At 40.1% G+C, this 20,393-nt stretch overlaps 1 protein-coding gene across 2 annotated transcripts in view; it reads right to left on the bottom strand.

Annotated features, from left to right (window-relative positions):
* The window catches only part of ZCCHC17 (zinc finger CCHC-type containing 17), a 54,064-nt gene that overhangs the window by 7,988 nt on the left and 25,683 nt on the right, over window positions 1–20,393 (bottom strand). For both annotated transcript variants that reach the window (XM_037057240.1, XM_037057241.1), the window contains 4 exons: window positions 16,225–16,325; window positions 14,468–14,559; window positions 7,603–7,703; window positions 5,452–5,594 (listed from right to left, as the gene is read on the bottom strand). In XM_037057240.1, coding sequence (XP_036913135.1) covers window positions 5,452–5,594; window positions 7,603–7,703; window positions 14,468–14,559; window positions 16,225–16,325 — 437 coding nt within the window. The remainder of the gene's footprint in view (window positions 1–5,451; window positions 5,595–7,602; window positions 7,704–14,467; window positions 14,560–16,224; window positions 16,326–20,393) is intronic.

Genomic DNA, 20,393 nt, shown 5'->3' with positions numbered 1-20,393 from the left:
ACTGAGGACCTGGGCTTTGGCCCAGGCATGTGTCCTGACTAGGAATCAAACTGGCAACGCTTTGGTTTGCAGGCTGGCACACAATCCACTGAGCCACACCAGCCAGGACTGGTAACATCCTTTCTAAGGCCATTTCTTGGTTCCCCAACATGCCTAGAACTTTCTCCTGCCTTAGAGGCTTTACATTAGGCATTCTTTCCACCAGACTGCAGAAATAAGTGGGACAATGAAGCAGTCCTGTGAGGAAGCAGAGATGAGACCCCTATAGTCTGTTCCTTTCTGATTAAAGTTCTGGGTGGCGCAGCCATACTTCACTTCTTGTCACTGGATTTCTATGAGATCCCGTAAGTTTCTGTCCTTTGCCACCATACTTCGGATGCTTATTATTCCCCTTATGCTATTAGTTGCTTGAGTGCAGATGCTACATGTGACCTTTATTTCATTGTAAGTGAGTTACTCATCATATATGCTTTCTACACGTTAGGCATTCCTGCTACCCCCAATCCTATTCAGCAACAGACTGTGGAAGGCATTTCCCTTCAGATGAACCTACTTGTTTCTATATTTGGCTCTCACAGTCAATTCATGCTGGAATGGGCAACTGAATCTGCCACTCTGACTCTAAAATATCCATCTCAGGTAGAAGTGTTTAGTATAAGGAAAGCCAATCTCCTATTAGAATAAAAAATGTAGAGTGTAAAGGAAACAGACAGGAGGACTAGAATCTTGATTTACGGTTGTGAACAGAAACAGATCAAAGATAACATCAGCCCTGACTGGGTGGCTCAGTTGGTTGGAGCACCAAAAGGTTGCAGGTTCAATTCAAGGTCATGGTACATACCTAGGTTGTGGGTTTGATCCCCAGTCAGGGCAAGTACGGGAAGCAACCAATCAATTTTTCTCTCTCACATCAATGTTTCTTTCTCCCTCTCCCCTTCCCCCTCCATCTGAAATCAATAAACATATCCTTGGGTGAGAATTTAAAAAATAAAATAAAGATAACATCTAATGGTTGCTAAAGGTAGATGGTGACAGGGCAAAAAAAAAAAGTGCCCTATGAGTCCTGATACTCAAGCACCGAACACAATACACAACAGACCCGTGTGAGACACTCAATACATATTCACTGAGCAACTGAGTAATTGAAGAGCTAGACGACTTAATGGCTGAAATGTGGCATAATGAAGAGAATACTGGGGCCCTGGCTGGGTAGCTCAGTTGCTTAGAGTATTGTCTCTGATATGCAAGGTTGTAGGTTCAATCCCCAGTCAGGGCACATACAAGAAGCAACCAGTGAGTGCATAAATAAGTGGTACAACAAATCAGTGTTTCTCTTTCTCCTCTTCTCTCTTTAAAAATCAATTTAAATGAAACAAAACAAAAAAAATATTGGGTTAGTAACCTAAAGACCCGAGTTCCTATTTCTGTGCTCTTAGAGTTGTGTGACTTCTGGTGAGACATTTCTCTTAATCTCCACTTTCCTATATGTAAAACTGTGAGGAAATAATACTTACTCTGACTACCTCATAGATTGTGTAAGGATAAAACAAAGTAAAAATAGAAAAATATTTTATAAACTGTAAGTGCTAAACAAATAAAGACATAAAAGATAATAAAGAAATTTATAATGAAGTAAAAAGGTAATGATGCTAGATTATATCTTGAGAGAAACAGTGGACACCAAGGGGGAAGTGGACACCAAGTTTTAATGGTTTCAACTCCCTAGGACACTTTTTAAACAAAGAGGATTTGTGAGGAAAAAAAAAAGAGGATTCGTGAGTTAGAAGTTCATATACACACAAGTATTTATATGATCTTACATGCAGAAAATCCTAAAGATTCCACAAAAAAACCTGTTAGAACTATTAAATGAATTCAGCAAAGCTACAGGACAAAAATCAATATCCTCAAATCAGCTGTATGTCTACTATACACTAACAATGAGCAATCAAAAAATTTTTAAGAAAACAATTCCATTTATATCAAAAAGAACAAAACAGTTACTAGGACTAAACTTAACCAAGGAGGCAAAAATGCTTGAACTCTGAAAACTACAAAGCACTACTGAAAGAAATTAAATACAAATAAATGGAAAAACATTTGTATTCATGGATTGGTTAATATGTCAACAATGCACAAAGCAATCTATAGATTTGATATGACCTTATCAAAATCCCAATCACATTTTTGCAGAAATAAAAAAATACATCCTAAAACTCAAATGGAATTTCAAGGGACCCCAAATACCCAAAATAATCTTGAAAAAGACCAAAGTTGAAGAACTCACATTTCCTGATTTCAAAACTTACTACAAAGTAAAAATAACCACAACAGTGTTGTGCTAGCGAAAAGACAGACATACAGACCAATGGAATAGAGTAGAGAGCCAGAAAAAAGCCTCAGGTACATGATCAAATGATTTTCAACAAGGGTGCCAAGACCATTCAATAGGAAAGCGCAGTCTTTTCAACAAACAGTGCTACAAACACAGGACAGCCACATGTAAAAACAGTGAAGTTGGGCCCTTACTTTACTACACACAAAAAAACAAAACAAAAATGCAACTCCTCAGCATCCACCTGATGTAACACGGTGGTACTGTCACTGCCAAAGAGCAGCACTGAGACTATGTGACAAACATGGAGAGATGCTTCTGACAAAGTAAAACAGCAGGAAACAAAAATGTACATACATTTTTATTACACCTAGGTAAAGCATTTAAAACAGCTGGCAGAAAATATGCACCACAATAATAAAAACTTTGGTGAAGTAATCAGATTATGGACTGCCTTTCTTTTGTTTTGTATTTCAATAATGAGGTTATATAGTGGAAACTTCCTTTTTCCCTCTCTAAATCAAGTCCTCAAATCTCTACAAGGACACACTAACATCAAGAAATAAAAGCATGACAAACAAACAAACAAACAAACAAAAAGAAAAGGCACGAGCCCTGGCCACGTGGCTCAGTTGGCTGACATGTCACTCTGTGCACTGAAAGGCTGCGGGTTTGGTCCCCAGTCGGCATATGCACGGGAGGCAACCAGTTGATGTTCCTCTCTCACATCAATATTTTTCTCTCTCCCTCCCCCTCTCTCTAAAATCAGTGGAAACATGTTCTTGAGTGAGATTAAAAAAAGAGAAGAAGAAATAATAAAGGTTTGTAAGGCTAAGCCCTATGTTCAGAATAAAGCAATACAGCCCTGGCTGGTGTCATTCAGTGGACTGAGCACTAGCCTGCAGACCAAAAGGCTGCCAGGTCAATTTCCAGTCAGGGCGCATGCCTAGGTTGCAGGCCAGGTCCCCAGTTGGGGGCATGTGAGAGGCTACTAATAGACATTTCTCCCACACATCCCGATGTTTTTCTCCCTCCTTTCCCCTCTCTCTGAAAATAAAAATCTTAAGAAAATAAACAAATAAAGCACTAGTACGGCCTGCAGTTGGGTGGGTGTCATCCACCAAAATGAAAGGGTTATGGGTTCTGTCCCAGGGCACATGAGAGACACACTGTCATCAAAAATCAGAACAATCCCATTTGAAAATTAACCCAATCCCATTTTGAACTTAGCCCAAAGTCACACAGCTAGTAAGTAGCACAGAAGGGCCTCAAACCTAAGCCTAATAGACTCCAAGCCAAAGTGTGAGGTAGCTGTGGGATACTAGTCAGAGACGCGGAAGTCACCAAGGCAGCTACAGTCCCGGAAAAGATGTGATCACCCAGGGAGAGAATACACAGATCAATAAATTGTTATTCACATACTTGGCTAATCCTTATAGTGTTAAAATAGACCTTTTCACCCATAAAATGGAGATAACATATAATTTGTAGATAGTGCCCACTGAGGGCAAGGACTTCATCACAATTTTGTATTGCTAAGTTTGCAGTGCCTGGGACATGCAGACTGCAGCAAAGGTTTGCTGAAGCTTTAAATAAAATAAAACCAAACCTCAAAACTTAACTGCCCACAATTAGAAAAATACTATAAACATGAGAACCACGATTTTCTGACCAAAGCACAGCATAATTTTTTTCCATTTCCTCTGTGGAGTGTATGACAAAGAACAAACGCACTGTTTTTCTGCACCACAGTGTGTTTCCTGAATTCCTCTGCTGTAAGCAATAGAAGGTAGGAGACAGAACTCAGTGAGACAAGACTCTCTTATCCAAAGAAAACAATAAGATACGTGGCCAAAATTGAGGGTGGAGATAATAAAAATAATAGAAAATTTATTAAATAAAACGTCATACAGCCATAGGGCACAGTACCATATGCTGCTCTTAAATCAAGTTTTTGAAGAACACTTAAGGATACTAGAAAATGCTTTTGATAAGGATAATGAAAAGAGTAGGATATAAACCATACCTAGTATGACCATAACTTTGTGTTTATATGTATATGTGTGTGTATACATATATATATGTATGTATGTATATTAATTATTACCTAGAAAAAAGATTAGAATATACCAAAAATACTGTAAGAGTTTCCCTGGGTAGAAAGATTATAGATCCTAATATTCTTCAGGTTTTTCAGTATTTCTAACATATCTGGAAAGAGTACATTTTCATTTTAAAACAAAAAACATCTGATAAACAAAAGCAAGATAGCACTCACTTTCTTTCTTTTTCTAGAATTCTTCGTGGGGTCAGGCTTCTCAAACTCTGCTGACTTTGCCTCTTCCTTCTCCTCATCATCATCAGGTATCAGAGAGTATCTGGTCCCACCTGGCTGCATGAAACAATCCTTTGCAAAGTGGCCTGCAGAAGGGAAGCAGAAAAGGTACAGAGGGAAGAATCAGTCTTTGCTCTCAGCAGGTGGATCTTCCCCAGAGGCTCCTGGAAGGGGCTAGCTGGTTCAGCAGCTGTTACTGAGTTCGTTCAGAGCAGCTTTTGGATTCAGAGCAGATTTTCTGTCACCTCAAGAAAGCATTGCTCACTCAACCAGAGCCTGACTAGCAGCTGGTCCTAGAGCTGTGAGAAACACTGGTGCTGCTCTGGAAACGGCAGAGGATGTGAGGATGCAAGCTGGTGCTGCCCTCTATTAGCAATGGAGCTTAGCAATTTTTAAAGATGTATTTGGAACTTACTCCTGACAACAAAAGGCTGCCGCTCCAGAGAGCAGAATGCTTAGCAGAGGGAGCCAAGTGGCAGGCCAAGGCCCTGAAGGAAGACAGCTCTAGGGCAGCTGGCAGGAAGGCAGCATCCAAGCCAGCACACAGAGAGACAGGCACAGTCACCTAGGGGCTCTCACCATTCACAGACTGTCAGGTCTGGCAAGAGCCCTAGAGATCATCAAAGCCAACACTGCATTTGCAGAGAATATGAAGGCCCAGAGTAGAGAAGTAGCTCAAGGTCACACAGCAGCAGAGCTAAAACTTACCTGGGGTCTTGTGCCTCCCNTTTTCATTTTAAAACAAAAAACATCTGATAAACAAAAGCAAGATAGCACTCACTTTCTTTCTTTTTCTAGAATTCTTCGTGGGGTCAGGCTTCTCAAACTCTGCTGACTTTGCCTCTTCCTTCTCCTCATCGTCATCAGGTATCAGAGAGTATCTGGTCCCACCTGGCTGCATGAAACAATCCTTTGCAAAGTGGCCTGCAGAAGGGAAGCAGAAAAGGTACAGAGGGAAGAATCAGTCTTTGCTCTCAGCAGGTGGATCTTCCCCAGAGGCTCCTGGAAGGGGCTAGCTGGTTCAGCAGCTGTTACTGAGTTCGTTCAGAGCAGCTTTTGGATTCAGAGCAGATTTTCTGTCACCTCAAGAAAGCATTGCTCACTCAACCAGAGCCTGACTAGCAGCTGGTCCTAGAGCTGTGAGAAACACTGGTGCTGCTCTGGAAACGGCAGAGGATGTGAGGATGCAAGCTGGTGCTGCCCTCTATTAGCAATGGAGCTTAGCAATTTTTAAAGATGTATTTGGAACTTACTCCTGACAACAAAAGGCTGCCGCTCTAGAGAGCAGAATGCTTAGCAGAGGGAGCCAAGTGGCAGGCCAAGGCCCCGAAGGAAGACAGCTCTAGGGCAGCTGGCAGGAAGGCAGCATCCAAGCCAGCACACAGAGAGACAGGCACAGTCACCTAGGGGCTCTCACCATTCACAGACTGTCAGGTCTGGCAAGAGCCCTAGAGATCATCAAAGCCAACACTGCATTTGCAGAGAATATGAAGGCCCAGAGTAGAGAAGTAGCTCAAGGTCACACAGCAGCAGAGCTAAAACTTACCTCGGGTCTTGTGCCTCCCTGCCCTGTGCCCTTTCTGTTGTGCCAAAACCAACCACCTCTGGCCCAGCCTTTGCTGACCCAGCCAAATTCCATCTCCCATTCCTATTCTCTGCCTCATGTAATACCTGGTGAACACAAGTTAAAGGTAAGAAGACCCCACCTTCCCTGAGGCTACAGTGCTATCAAAAACCCCTTTAACAGATACTACACAGTTGCTTTGTCTGAGCTTGCGGTAGATCCTATCTCAGGGACACAGAGAACCGGATAAGATCGTCAAAAATAATACACAGGCCCTGGCTGGTATAGCTCAGTGGACTGAGCGCAGGCCTGGGAACCAAAGCATCGCTGGTTCGATTCCCAGTCAGGGCACATGCCTGGGTTGCAGGTCATATCCCCAGTATGGGGTGTGCTGGAGGCAACCATACATTGATGTTTCGCTCCCTCTCTTTCTCCCTCCCTTCCTCATCTCTCTAAAATAAATAAATAAAATATTTTTAAAAGAATTAAAAAAAACACAAAACAATAGATAAACTACTTTGTAACCGAATCCAGAAGCTGGATGGTGCCTGTAAGAAAATACAGCATAAAATTTTCCAAATACATGGAATGCTCCCACAATTCCCCTGAGGAGGTATTTTTTCCTCTCGATTTTACTTTCCCTTCCTCCCTCTACATTAATGATAAGTAGGGGCTTAAATCCCACAACCTCAGCCAGGGCTCAAAGGATGCTACCAGTCATTGTAGAAAAATCAACAAGGCCAGGTAGATGGGAGGCTAGGGAGAAGCGGTAACAAATTGAGGTCACTCTGAAAACGAGAAGTTGGCAATCCCTCTCAGTATAGCTCCAACAAGGAAGTCAGGCTGAAAGAGCTCTTTAATATTTGAGTAAGACTGGAGGAAACCTGAGGAAACAGAGCTAAAAGGAAATGACTAGCAAGTCTTCTTTACTACAAGGATATGGCATTCAAAACTCTGAAGTTAAAGAGATGAGCAAGAAAGGGTTTAACCTGGATCCTGAAAGAATATATTTTTAGTTGCTTAATTCTTATAGCAGACCATAATGGTCCTTGGAGATAAAATTTAGAGCGTTAATCATAATCCAACACTCTTACCTTCCTGGCATAGTGCCTGGGGCCTTGCCCAGATAGGGCATCAGCTGCAGAAGCAGGGAGAGGTGGTGATAACATATACACCAGGGCCAGCAGAAGAGTGAGCATTCAGAAAAAGCAGCACGCCATGATAGAAGTCTAGTTGGAATGCCAGCATGAACAAATGAGGCCATCACTTGGCTTAAAAACAGGGTGAGTTAAACTCCCTAGGCTGCTCATCCAGTAAAGTGTCTGTCTACAGGAGAGAAAGACTGAAACAGCAGAGGCTTCACCCTACCTTTACAGCCACACTTCTTGCAGGTAGTGTTCAGGACGGCCTCGAGGGTGATCTTCTGCCCAGTGTAATCCTGGAAGGACCGTCTCCGCCTCTCTTCTTGCCTGTAACGAAAAGTATACTGTGTCTCTTGGCTCTCTGAAGAGTTGTGGCCAGAGGTACTACAAGGTCACGCTGTATGTTGGTTTTTTGTTTTGCATTTGGCAGGTAGAAGGAAAAAAGAAGGCAAAGCATCGGGCATAAGAACATACGCAGTAAAAGCATGAAATAAGAGTTTTTTCATTCAAGACAGGCTCTGAATTAATAATTATGAGTGAAACTAGACTTCATCCCACTGATGCATAGAGGATAAGGACATAATTTACTCCCCTCGCTAAGTCTCCTACAACCCTTACAACAGGGGTATCCGAACTCATTTGCACTTGGGGCCACATCAGCCTCGCAGTTGCAAAGGGCCAAATGTAATTTCAACTCCTTAACTCTTAAGGAGTAGTTACCTTTATATAGTCCTAAAATTATTTCAGCCCTTTGAAGGCAATCATGAGGCTAATGTGGCCCCCGGTGAAAATGAGTTTGATATCCCCTGCCTTACAAGGTCACTCGTGGGTTGAAAAGACCTTCAAAGACTTCCCAGAAAATCAAGTCCAAATTCCTGATCTTGACATTCTGCCTTTAGCCTACTTTTCCAGCCTCATTTTTACCTGTACAATACGCTCTAGCCAAACCACACTATCTCACCTTCTTCAGATGGTTCGCTGCTTTTGCTTGTGCAGTTCTCTCTGAAACGCTCTGCCTCTCCTCCTTACTCCCACCTCCCCACCCCCGAACCCCCAAACACCATAAGGCTCAGCTGAATTACCACCTCTTCTGCTACCAAGTAATCTTCCCTGAGCCCCTGAGCCAGAATTCATCTTTGTTCACAATTCCCACATTTAAAAGTTCTAAGCTTTGACCAAGGAATAACAGACATAAAGTGTTCCCAGCAGGCGGCTTGTGATTTTCACAATGTGAATGCGTCCAAGTTGCCAGCACTCAGACTGAGAGACAGAACGTTACCAGCACCTCAGAAACCCCTCTAGTTACCATGCCTCCCCATAGGAAACCACCGCTCTGGTTTCCACCAGCATGGATTAGTTTTACCTATTTGTATAAATTATATAAATGGAATCATAGGATATCGACCCTTCTGTGTCTGGTTTTTCTTTTTTCCACTTATTTGTGAGATCCATCCATATTGTTGTGTGTAGTTCGTTTTAGTTTGCTATTGATGTCAAGTATTTGAGTCATTTCTATTACGGACAGTCCTTCTATGGACTTTCTAGCACGTCGTTCTGTGAACACATACCCACCACATGCGTTTCCATGGGGAAACAAACACCCAGCTCCAGGCAGCAGTGGAACTCTTAGGCTGTGGGCCTCCGCCCTCGCAGACACCGCCAGCCAGTCTTCCAGTGTGCTTAACAACACACTCCCACCAGCAGAGCCTAAGCACCCCAGTTACCTTAGCTCTTACCTTTTACCTTTACTATGTAACACATGACACCTGCACAGAGAAGGCACTCAGAAAACGTTTAAGTGAAGATCATCGCCTTACTCACTCTCTTTCAAACTCTAACTGTATCCTGTACCCACTCCAGTCTTAGCACACATCACACTTTATTGCACCATATATTTACGTTTCTTCTCTAGATTATAAGCACTTTTTGTAATATTTTACTTCTTTGTTTTCCTGGCACCTTAGCCCAAGGCGAGGCAAGCAATGACTATAAATGTTGAAATTCCTTTGCTCTTTTACCTAAAATATTTTTTCTTTACCTGAATCTCTTTAACTTTAAACTCTGACTTTACCTAAGATTTTTCCAACCATTTGCTGGGTTTGTATGGAGTCCAGCAAAAACAGAAATATTCTGCTGAAAGAGTCACATTACCCAGAGAAATGCAGGATGACAGTATCGAGGCAGAACAAAGCTTAGTCAGCATTTTCACGGGATACGCAGAGAAGCAATGGGGAGGGCAAAGATATTCCATACTCTTGTCCCCGTCACTCTTGAAAGTTCAGCGAAAATATTATGTCTTTTATAAATGTTACCTTTTACCACCAGCAGGGTTTATAATTCATTTTATTTTGTTAGATTTTTTTCACTTTGCCTCACCTTCTCTGCCATGTTCAGGACTCCAAAGTTAAAGTCTGTGCCTTATTCTTCTCTACATCTAAGCAGGCAGCAAGCATACTCTCCAGCACACCATAGCCAACAGGAGGAAGCAATGGAAACTTCTATAAAGTGATGTCTATACTATCTACTGTTTACGTCTGTAGCCAGTAGCTGCACTTCAAATGTGGTTACTGACTGAGGAACTGGATATTAAATTTTATTTACTTTCAATTAATTTATACTTAAATAGCCATATGCAACTAGTTGCTACTTAGTTGGACGATACAGATGAGAATATGATTTAAGTTCTGAAAATGTCTGCTCAAACCCCTAGCTTTTACCCTAGAAGAATCTTACTCAAGTGACAGGGTCTGAGGAGTCATGCGAGAGGACCCTTTCAAAGAGTGAGACTTGAGTGCCAAAAACGAAGGCAAGGGGAGTGGACAGAGAAACAGGAAGTCACTTATCAACAGGCATAAAGTTTAATCAAGATGAGTAAGTTCTAAGTTCAATGTACAACACTGTATCTATAGTCAACAGTACTCTATTATACACTTAAAAGGCTGTTAAACACAGATCTGATGTTGTATTCTCACCACAATAAAATAAAATTTAAAAAATAGGGCAGGATCTTTGAAGACAGAACTTGAGCAGCCACCAACGCCATGGCTCTCACATGTCCTTATTCGTAGAGCTGCGTTTCAAGTGGCTGTGAGTTGAAGGTTAAGCCAAGCCTCATTATAATCAATTCCAATATTCGGTGGATTCTAACTTACTACAAACCAAATCATACCTCCCACGTAACCCTCAATTCAACAAATGTGTCACCACATGTCTCCCTTCTGTCCTTACTGCCATCGTGCTAGTTTAAGTTTTATTACATTTCTTTTCTTTTTTTTTACATTTTAAAAATGTATTGATTTTAGAGAGAGGGAAGAAAAGAGAGAGCACATGTAAGCACATGTTAGAGAGAGAGAAAGAGTAGAGAGAGAAACATTGATCTGTTGTTCCACTATCGTTGCTTTCTTTGGTTGCTTCTTGTATGTGCCCTGACCAGGGATCGAATCCAAAAACTTTGTGTATGGGGATGACACTCTAACTCACTGAGCAACCCGACCAGAGCTTAGGCTTCATTACATTTCAGGTAAACAGTAATAATACCTAGCCCTGGCTGGTGTTACAGTTCAGTGGATTGAGATCCGGCCTGAGAACCAAAGGGTCACCAGTTCAATCCCCCATCAGGGCGCATGGCTGGGTTGTGGTATAGGTCTCCAATACGAGGCAACTGAGGGGCAACCACACATTGATGTTTCTCTCCCCCTCTTTTTTTCTCCTTCCCCTCTCTCTAAAAATAAACATAAAATCTTTTTAAAAAAGTAATAATACTTTCAATGGTCTCTCCATCTACAGTTTCCTCCTCCAATCCATCCAACACAAGTGGTTGGAATAATCTTTTTTTTTCCAGCTCAATTAGTAAGTGGCAAGCACCAGGGCTAGTACTAGTAATATGAGTAAGCATATTAAAATGATAGGAGCTGGTCCCTTTCCTCAAGGAGCTGATAGTCCAGCAGCAGAAGGAGATACATAAACAGATAAGAATAGTGTGGGGAATCACAAATGGTCTTTCTGAAGACTATACTGTGCTGTCTCACGTAATGGGAAACTGACTTTAGCCCCTTTCCATTCGCAGACTCACTTGTTAAATGACCTCAGTAAGTCCTTGGGGCCTGAGGGAACGAAATCTAAGATAGCTAGATTTTGGTGGAAAATGAAAGCTTACTGACAAACTCAGTGGCTAAAGGCAACACGAAGATACTGAACATAACAGGGCAAAGCCAGAGAATGGGAGACCCGGACAGAATAGTCTGATCAGGAGCCTTTCTCATTTAAAGGCTTTAAGCTTTAAAAAAAATGCACTCTTTGACTGGTATCCAAGCTCTTCACGATCTGACCCCAACATATCTTTCAAGGTTTACACTCTAGTACTTGACCCTATCCTCGCCTTTCCTTAAACAAGACTCCTGAATGTGTCACGTGCTTTTCTGCCCCATGTCTTTCCTCAAACTATTTCTTCTGCCCGGAAATCTTACTCTTTCCTGGCTAAGGTGCCAGGAAAACAAACATAAGTAAAATATTGCAAAAAGGGCTCATGATCTAGAGAAGAAACAAATATATAGAACAGTAAAGTGTGATATGTGCTAAGACTGAAGTGTGTATGGGACTCAGTCAGGGAGAGGAATGCAGAATGGTTAAGACCTTGGTTACCAATAGGTCTTCAAGACCTAGTTCATGCCACTTCTCTGATCATTGGGGTCTTAAATCAACTCTGCCTATTCAAGCTAATTCCTAGAATCCATTATAAATTTTTTTAAAGATTTTATTTATTTTTAGAGAGAGGGGAAGGAGAGAGGGTGAGCAACGTCAATATGTGGTTCCTCTTACACGCTCCCTACTGGGGACCTGGCCCGCGACCCAGGCATGTGCCCTGACTGGGAATCAAACCAGCAACCTTTTGGTTTGCAGGCTGGCACCCAATCCACTGAGTCACCAGCCAGGGCATAGAATCCTTTCTTTAAACTACTCTTTTAGCATTTATTACATGTTGCCCTATATTAAAGTGATTTGCATAATTATTTCATTATACTAGGCAGTAAGGTCCTTACAGAAAACTTGGTATTGCTACTGTACCTCAAGTAGAATATGAACCCAATGAATACTTGCTGAATAAAGGAATAAATGGATGCAATAACTAACTGGCTGCTATACATGAGGTACTATAGGAAATAAGATAAGATGCAGCTCCTGTTCTCATGGCCTTATTCATTCATTCAAAAGGAAAGGTATGATAATCACGAATGTTAGAAGAAAAACAAAGAATCATAAAACAGTAACTACAATAGCTATTATAAATTAAGTTCTACTATAGGCTAGACAATAAGCTAGGCTCTTTACAAACAAGGTTTTATTTAAATCATCCCATCATTTCTGAGATGTAGGTGTCATCACCTCCATTTTAGAGTGAAGAAGTTAGGAATCAGAGAGACTAGGTAATCTGCTCAAGGTCATATACTACTTTGGGGCAGACTTAGGACTCTTTCTGATTCAAGCCTAACTCTAACACCTGTCGTCATTCCACTATGCCGTGCTTCTTTCCTGGATGCAGCTCTAGAAATGGTTACAATAAAAGTTACTGTTCAGCCCCTTGGTTATCACTAGAAATAGCATATATGTGGAAAGTCGTCCAGCATAAACCCAAGGAGCCCTTTCCCACCCTTACTGTTTTGAGAAACATAAGTAGCTCTTTTTATCTTACTTGTTTTTATATTTTAAAATATAGAAACCTTATTAGGATGGCTTTGAGAAATTTCACTGTTTCTTAATGAGTCTTTTTTAGCATAGAATTATTTAGAGCAGAAGCAACTTATTACAATGCAATCGGTAAAGGCAAGAATTACAGAACATTTCTGAGCTGAGTTATAAAAGATTTCTACTACAAATGAAAAGTGTTTTGTCAATAATGGCCCTACAAACATGTCAATATTTAGAGACCAAGCTACAGAAATATGAAAAACTCTGTAAGTCACATGCAACAGCTAGAAGCATTGTATGGTGAAAAGGGCATTAGCTTTAATGTCAGAGAGACTGCGATTAAAGATCCTAACCTGTGATAATTTGCTATATAATCGCAGGCAAGTAATTGCCAAGCATCAAGCTAGAAATAGAGAGAACACTCAGTCTTTGCAGGTTGTCACGTGTACTAGGTGCACTAGCAATGTACAGACACTGACTTGCATAATACCTAGCACACAGTATATACCTAATGAGTATCACTTCCCTTCCTTTTAGGTAAAATTCCTTCAAATCCAAAATGATTTCACTGAGAACAACAAACATAGGGTTTCCAAATTTTTCATCACCAAGATCCCACTCAAATAACATTTTTTCTTGTTTTTTTTTAAATTAATCTATCACATAACTGCTACTGAGAGCACCTGACTAGCATGACATAAATAATTTGATATTTTATCATCAAAAGCAACAAAATAATGTCATGGTTAACCTGAGAATAAATGTATGAATTTGGATGGCTTTCTCAAATACCAAAAACAGTTCACAAGCCACCAAGACCCCTTTTCAAGGGATTTTAAGGATTGAGAAACCCCTGATTAGAAATCACTGGCATACATTCAAGATATATTTTGAGACAGATGGTAAATTCCCCATATCACCAGACATCATTCTATATAAACGGAAAACCTTCCATCCTAAATTAAAGGTCAGAAGAGCCAATGAAAGTTACTGTGCTCAGAATACAGTGCATCCTAAGAGACAGGCATCTAAGCCCCACTGGAGTGGCTCCTAGATTAGCCTGCCTTCCTCTTTGGTCTCTACCTTTTTCAGTCCCAGTGCCAGGAGAGAAGCAAATAACAGATACTTCAGAAATGTTTGCTGGCCAACTGGTTAAAGAGCAGAAACAGAAAGAATAAGGAGAGGAAAACAAAACCAACAATGGAGCACTTCCGTGCTGGGAGCTTTGCATGTTAGGAGTGTAAGTGTTAGCTATAGCACTTTATACCTCTAAACCCCCAAATCATAAGGGTTATATTACTCATCACAGTCTATAAATGGCAGGGTTCCCAATCAGCCTGACTCACTACAGCATTCTACAGTTTGAGAGGCAGAAGAATTTTAGCCTTTCCAACCCTTTTACCTACTCAATGATAACGTTGTTGGGGTCAAGGTCTTTTCCAGTCCCTTGGTTGACAACTTTCATGGAGAGGGATACTTTTATCCTATCATTTTTCATCTGAAAAAGACAAAAGCAAAGTCACCAAAAGCTCACAGCATATTATTTAGACTTCTGGTCTAGAAGGATCTGAGAATCAAAGTTCCTGTCATCATAACAAACACTGGGCTCCTCTAATGGCTGAGGTCCGATGCTAAGAGCGTTGGTGGTAATAACAGGCAGATAATAGCATCATAGGCAGATCCTGTGGCAGAAGAATTTTAGGAAACAGTTTTTATCTCATTCTTGTCCCCCTTAGAGGGGAAAGACAAAAATAGTTGCTCAGAAATCCAAGGCCTGTTGAGGTAACCCAACAGCAAAGAAAAGCTGTTTCCTGTAGGTGAGTTCAGGAAAATGACCAATGCCGAGATCCATGAACCCAGAATGGGTCTCAGAACACCCCAGTGGACCAGATCTCCTTTTGGACTTAGTCTAGAGCTTCTATAAACATGAACACAATTATTAGCCACATTGGTCTTTTTTTTTTTTTTTTGCTTCCTCAAGCACTTGAGCCCTTCACTTCAGGGTTTTGCACCAGCTATTTTCTTTTCCTAGAATATTCTTATCCCAACTTTTCACAACTGCCTCCTTTTACTTTGGGTCTCAGCTCATATACCATCTGCTCATAAAGCCTGTTCCTGACCACGTTATCTCAATCTGCTGCTCATACTGTTTAGACCCATTATAGCACTTATCATGGTTTATAATCATTTTTCAAAATATTTTATTTATTTATCTTTAGAGGGGAAGGGAAGGAGAGAGGGAGAGAAATATCAATGTATGGTTGCCTCTGCCGAGGACACACAATGTATCGTGTGTCCCCTGCCAGGAACTGGCCTGCAACCCAGGCATGTGCCCTGATTGGGAATCAAACCAAGATCCTCTGGTTCCCAGGCCCGTGCTCAATCCACTGAGCTACACCAGCCAGGGCTATAATCATTTTTAATTTGTTTACTTTTTTTGTCTCCTCCAGTTATATTCTATATAAGTTCTGTAACAGCTGGGGTCATTTATGTCTTCTGGTTCACTCCTGTATCCCTCAGACCCAGCACATATTAAACACTCAAATACTGTTGAACAATCTCTCTCAGGCCTGTCTCCCCTGCCACGGTACCTTTTCTCCCCTGGTAGAAGAGCAGGCCTCGTGTACGTTCATATTTCTGCTGTGGTCTACCCACCCACACACAGCCCACATGCCCTCAAGTGAGCTGTTAACAGGGTCCTTCAGAGCTTTCTCACTCCCCTCAAGTGGCACGGTGCCAGGTATTAGGAAAAAATGACTGTAAACTCTATGTTCTTTTTGTTTTGGTTCAAATTGAAGTGTACCTGGCAAGAATTCTTTAAAGTTTGTGATAGAGACCATTAAAGCCTAGACCTATAGATTAAATTTCCTTCTTTCCTTTTAGTTCTTCTTCACATCCACCATTTGGGTAAACTTCAGGGAGGGACGTTTACAAACACGCACTTGTTGTACCACACTTACTACAGTTCACACCATTTCTTCTGAGTATGCAGAAGAGCCAGGCAGAAGGTTTAAATTCAGGTCAGATTTTGGTGGCAGGACTCAAAATGAGATTCTCAGCCACAGTTAACAACATATATACACCCACTATCGTGAAATACCAAGAAAATCCCAGTTTTTCTTAATCCTTTCTAACCAGATGAAAAAGTTGCATACAACTTTACCTCGCGGCCAATAAGCTTCACCCATACTTTGTCTCCAACATCTACTATCTCAGAAGGCTTATCCACACGGCAGGATGACATGTGAGTTCGATGGACCAGACCTGAGCACAAGAAAAAGAAATAAAATAAAGCACTAGGTACATCTGGTGTTATATTCTATGTCTAGATACTCTGAATAACAAAGTAACAGTAAGACGGCAGCTGGGTCCCTGGCAGGTGTGGCTCCGGCTGAGCATCTGCCTGCAAACAAAAAGGTCTCCAGTTCAATTCCCAGTCAGGGCACCTGCCTGGCTTGTGAGCCAGGTCCCCATTTGGGGGCGTGTGAGAAGAAAACTATAGATGCTTCTTTTTACACATCAATATTTCTCTCCCTCTTTCTTCCTCCCTTCAACTCTCTCTAAAAAAAGTAAAATCTTTAAAAAAAAAGAGATGGGAGTCGGGGATTCACTAAAAAAAGGTTCATTGATTTAAAATTGCAAATTAAAACAATTTGAGGTCACTTTTTATACCTACTTGACTAACAAATATTCTCTAAAATAGTGCTCAATATTAGTAAAATGTAATACAATAACTATACTTACATAATATGGTAAAAATACAAATTGGTAAAATTCTTTAAAGCAAAGGGCATAAAGATGTTACACTTACAATGCAAAAATATCATCAAAATTTTTCCAAAAGAAAAACCTCACAAAAATGTATGGGCATATAAAAATGCTTGCAATATTATTGCCTACAAATGTTAAAAATAAATAAATTTTAAATAACCTAATTCATTTTCAATAATTGAAAAATAGCTTGGTAAACTGTGGTAAATCTATCAAAAGCAAGAGTTAGCAGCTATCCAAATTATAGTTACAAAAGATATTTATGATAGCTGTTAAATGAAAAAGGGAAATATAAACAAAGTACAATTTTTAATCTATTAAATTAGCAAAATGCTTAGAAATAATAATACCTGAAGTTAATAAGAATATCGTAAAATAAGAAATATTGCTAGGGCTAGCATAAATTTTTAGAAATCATTTAGCAAAGGCTATCAAGAGTGATAAAATATTTAATAAAATTAATTTTAAGTAATTAAAACATGTAACAATTATTAAATAACTCAGTAATGACACAATCACATATTTACTACAGATGCTCTTTTCCTGTCTGCCCAAGGTCCTTTCCTAGGAGAACACCTTCATTACATTCTAAAGTCCATGTAATTTGGTTGGAGCTGACCTGACCCCCAACTGTGGGCCCATGACACAGGTTTAGTCAGTCAGGTATTTCACCCTGCTGGCTATAGTAACTGACTGGTTCACGGAGAGACACAAGACACTAGCTAAATTAAAACATCTTTTTCAAGACTTCTGTCAGGATTGCAAACTACAAAACATCAGTAATGCCCGTCTTTACCACCAGGTGGTGAAAGTCAGCCAGAGGGAAGCAAAGAATATTGGTAAACAAGAGACAAATCCCTGAAGATGTAAATTAATCATTGATACAGCCCTGGTGGAAGCTCAATTTATCCTGCACTCCCCAGCAAAAGTAACAAAACGTTTCTCAACTGTGCTTCTACTTTTGCACCAAGAGTTCTGGCTAATAATTAATTTGACATATAATCACTTCAGGGACTCTATCCTAAGACAATAATCTTATATGTAGGAAAAGCTATATGCATCTGGGAAAACTATCTACATCAAAATATGAATGTATTTTTAAGAGAGAAAAAATTGCAAACAACCTAATATCCAACAACAGGGTAAGGATAAATGAACTATATAGTATAGCCACTTGATGGACCATTAAAAACAATGTTAAAAATTACATTAAAACATCAATAATTCATTTTTAGTAAATATTTATTGAGTGACTACTAAGTGCCAGGCACTATGGGCAATTAGCATTTTTCCAGGTAAATAATAAAATACAATACAAAATTGTATAATGTGATTACAGATGCTTAAAGTAGATTTTTAAAATTACAAAGAAATGATCCAAAATGCTATTAACAATGCTTAAACTAGGGCATAAAATTACAGGTTTTCTCTTGTATTTTCAATTTTTTGAAAAATCCAGCTCACTTTCCTCATTGCTTTTTTTAAATGTTTTTAGATTGTATTTGTTTTTAGAAAGAGGGGAAGCGAGAGAGGAACAGAGGGGGAGAAACATCACATTGATCCACTGCCTCTCCTTCACCCCCAACCGAGCACCTTGCCCACAACCCAGGCATGTGCCCTGACTGGGAATCGAACTTGTGACCTTCCAGTTACCATGGTTACTGGGCCTCACACATCTACTTCAGCTGATTCTGGAGGTTGATGGCCTATCTCTCTGAATAACTCTGGTGCCTCCAAAGTGTTTTATATACTCCACATTTTTTATTGTAGACCATCACATAATCTCCAAATCGGGTGAATTTCAAGGAGCCGGGTTCCCCCCACCCCTTACGCTGCGATGATGACATGAGCAGACCAGCCTAACTGGAAAGTCCGGAGAGGAAATCCAGGTGTCCCAGGGGAAAGGGAAACCCTTCACTTGGACATTTTTGGCTACAATAGTCCTCTAATCCTAAAATCCACTTATTTCTTCAATTGCTAATGGACGCTGTGAAGGAAATTAATGCTGAACCTAATATACTTCTGAAAACATTTTTTTTTCTTTCCTGCAACAGGTCTACTACTTATTGGAGCACCAAAAACAAAGAAATAATGGCCGTTACCATTTTTTGTCCTCTAACCTGATCTCAAAGCAGGTTATTTTTTGGTCTGGTCACCTCTCTTGGTTAGATACTTCTCCAAGTATTCAACAGTTTAAAACTGGAAACAAAACCATTCACATATGGTACAACATGTGAATGACAGAATAATGCTATTGCAATGTTTATTAAAAGTATTTTAAAAATTGGAGAAATGTTTATGGTTCAATAAATATGAAAAGCTAGAAAATGAATATAGAGAGTATAATTTTAATTTCAATGTTTAATTTTATGTACATATGCAACTATAAAGAAACACACCAAATGTTAACAGTGCCTTTCTCTGTGTGGCAGTAATATCATACAATGATCATTTTCTTTTGCATTTTTCTATAATAAGCATGCAATTGTAAAAATATTTTAAAAGCAAAATGTAAAATGACATACACTATAATTGAAGTTATATAAAACTATGTCTCATATGGACACAAAAGGAAATATCAAAATAATTACACTAGGGTATAGGATTTTTATAGTTGAGACATAAATAGCTTATTACCAAAAGGCCTTAGTTTATAGGGTGAATTAAACAAGGGAAATGGTATAGCCCTTGGTTTTGAATGCAAATGTCAGGTACCCAGTCATAAATCTAAGCCCGCTACTCAGAGGAATGGAGAGATAAATGCAGGAGCCTTCGGCATGCAGATGCTTATGTACTAAAATATATTAACCAGATTGCCAATTTAGCGATTGGTTCAGGGCTAGACACAATTCACCGACTTACTAACTTGTCATAGAGGCTATTCTTTTCTTATACCTGGAGGATTCCCAGTCTTTATCTAGGTAAACTACCCACTGCCCCAGTATCAAATACCTGAAAAATCAGACTTGTGATCAGAAACCGCTTCAACATGAAATCAGAAAAGGGTGACAAATATTTTGAGATATTTTTCCAGAAAGTTTAATGGACTATCACTTCCTCATAAAAGAATCCATCTCTCTAGCTCCTGTCATCAGATTCATTTCTCCCTAATTAAGATAGACAGTACCAACTTCAGACTCTGGGGCTTTCTTTTACTGCCGGGGGATGGCAACCCCACACCTGTTCATACAATCTCCTCCTACACTAACCACGAGCCATCAATCAGATGCCAGTCTCCTCAGTTTCAATCTCATTCCAATCCCTTTTCCCTGNAATATTTTGAGATATTTTTCCAGAAAGTTTAATGGACTATCACTTCCTCATAAAAGAATCCATCTCTCTAGCTCCTGTCATCAGATTCATTTCTCCCTAATTAAGATAGACAGTACCAACTTCAGACTCTGGGGCTTTCTTTTACTGCCGTGGGATGGCAACCCCACACCTGTTCATACAATCTCCTCCTACACTAACCACGAGCCATCAATTAGATGCCAGTCTCCTCAGTTTCAATCTCATTCCAATCCCTTTTCCCTGTGTTTACATCCAGACTGTCCTGTTGAA

Source organism: Sturnira hondurensis, unplaced genomic scaffold (genome assembly GCF_014824575.4).
Source record: "Sturnira hondurensis isolate 20B ecotype Veracruz unplaced genomic scaffold, ASM1482457v3 Scaffold0009516, whole genome shotgun sequence".
NCBI lineage: Eukaryota > Metazoa > Chordata > Mammalia > Chiroptera > Phyllostomidae > Sturnira > Sturnira hondurensis.
Note: the sequence above shows the minus strand (reverse complement) of the source record. Positions and strands in the feature narration are given on the sequence as shown.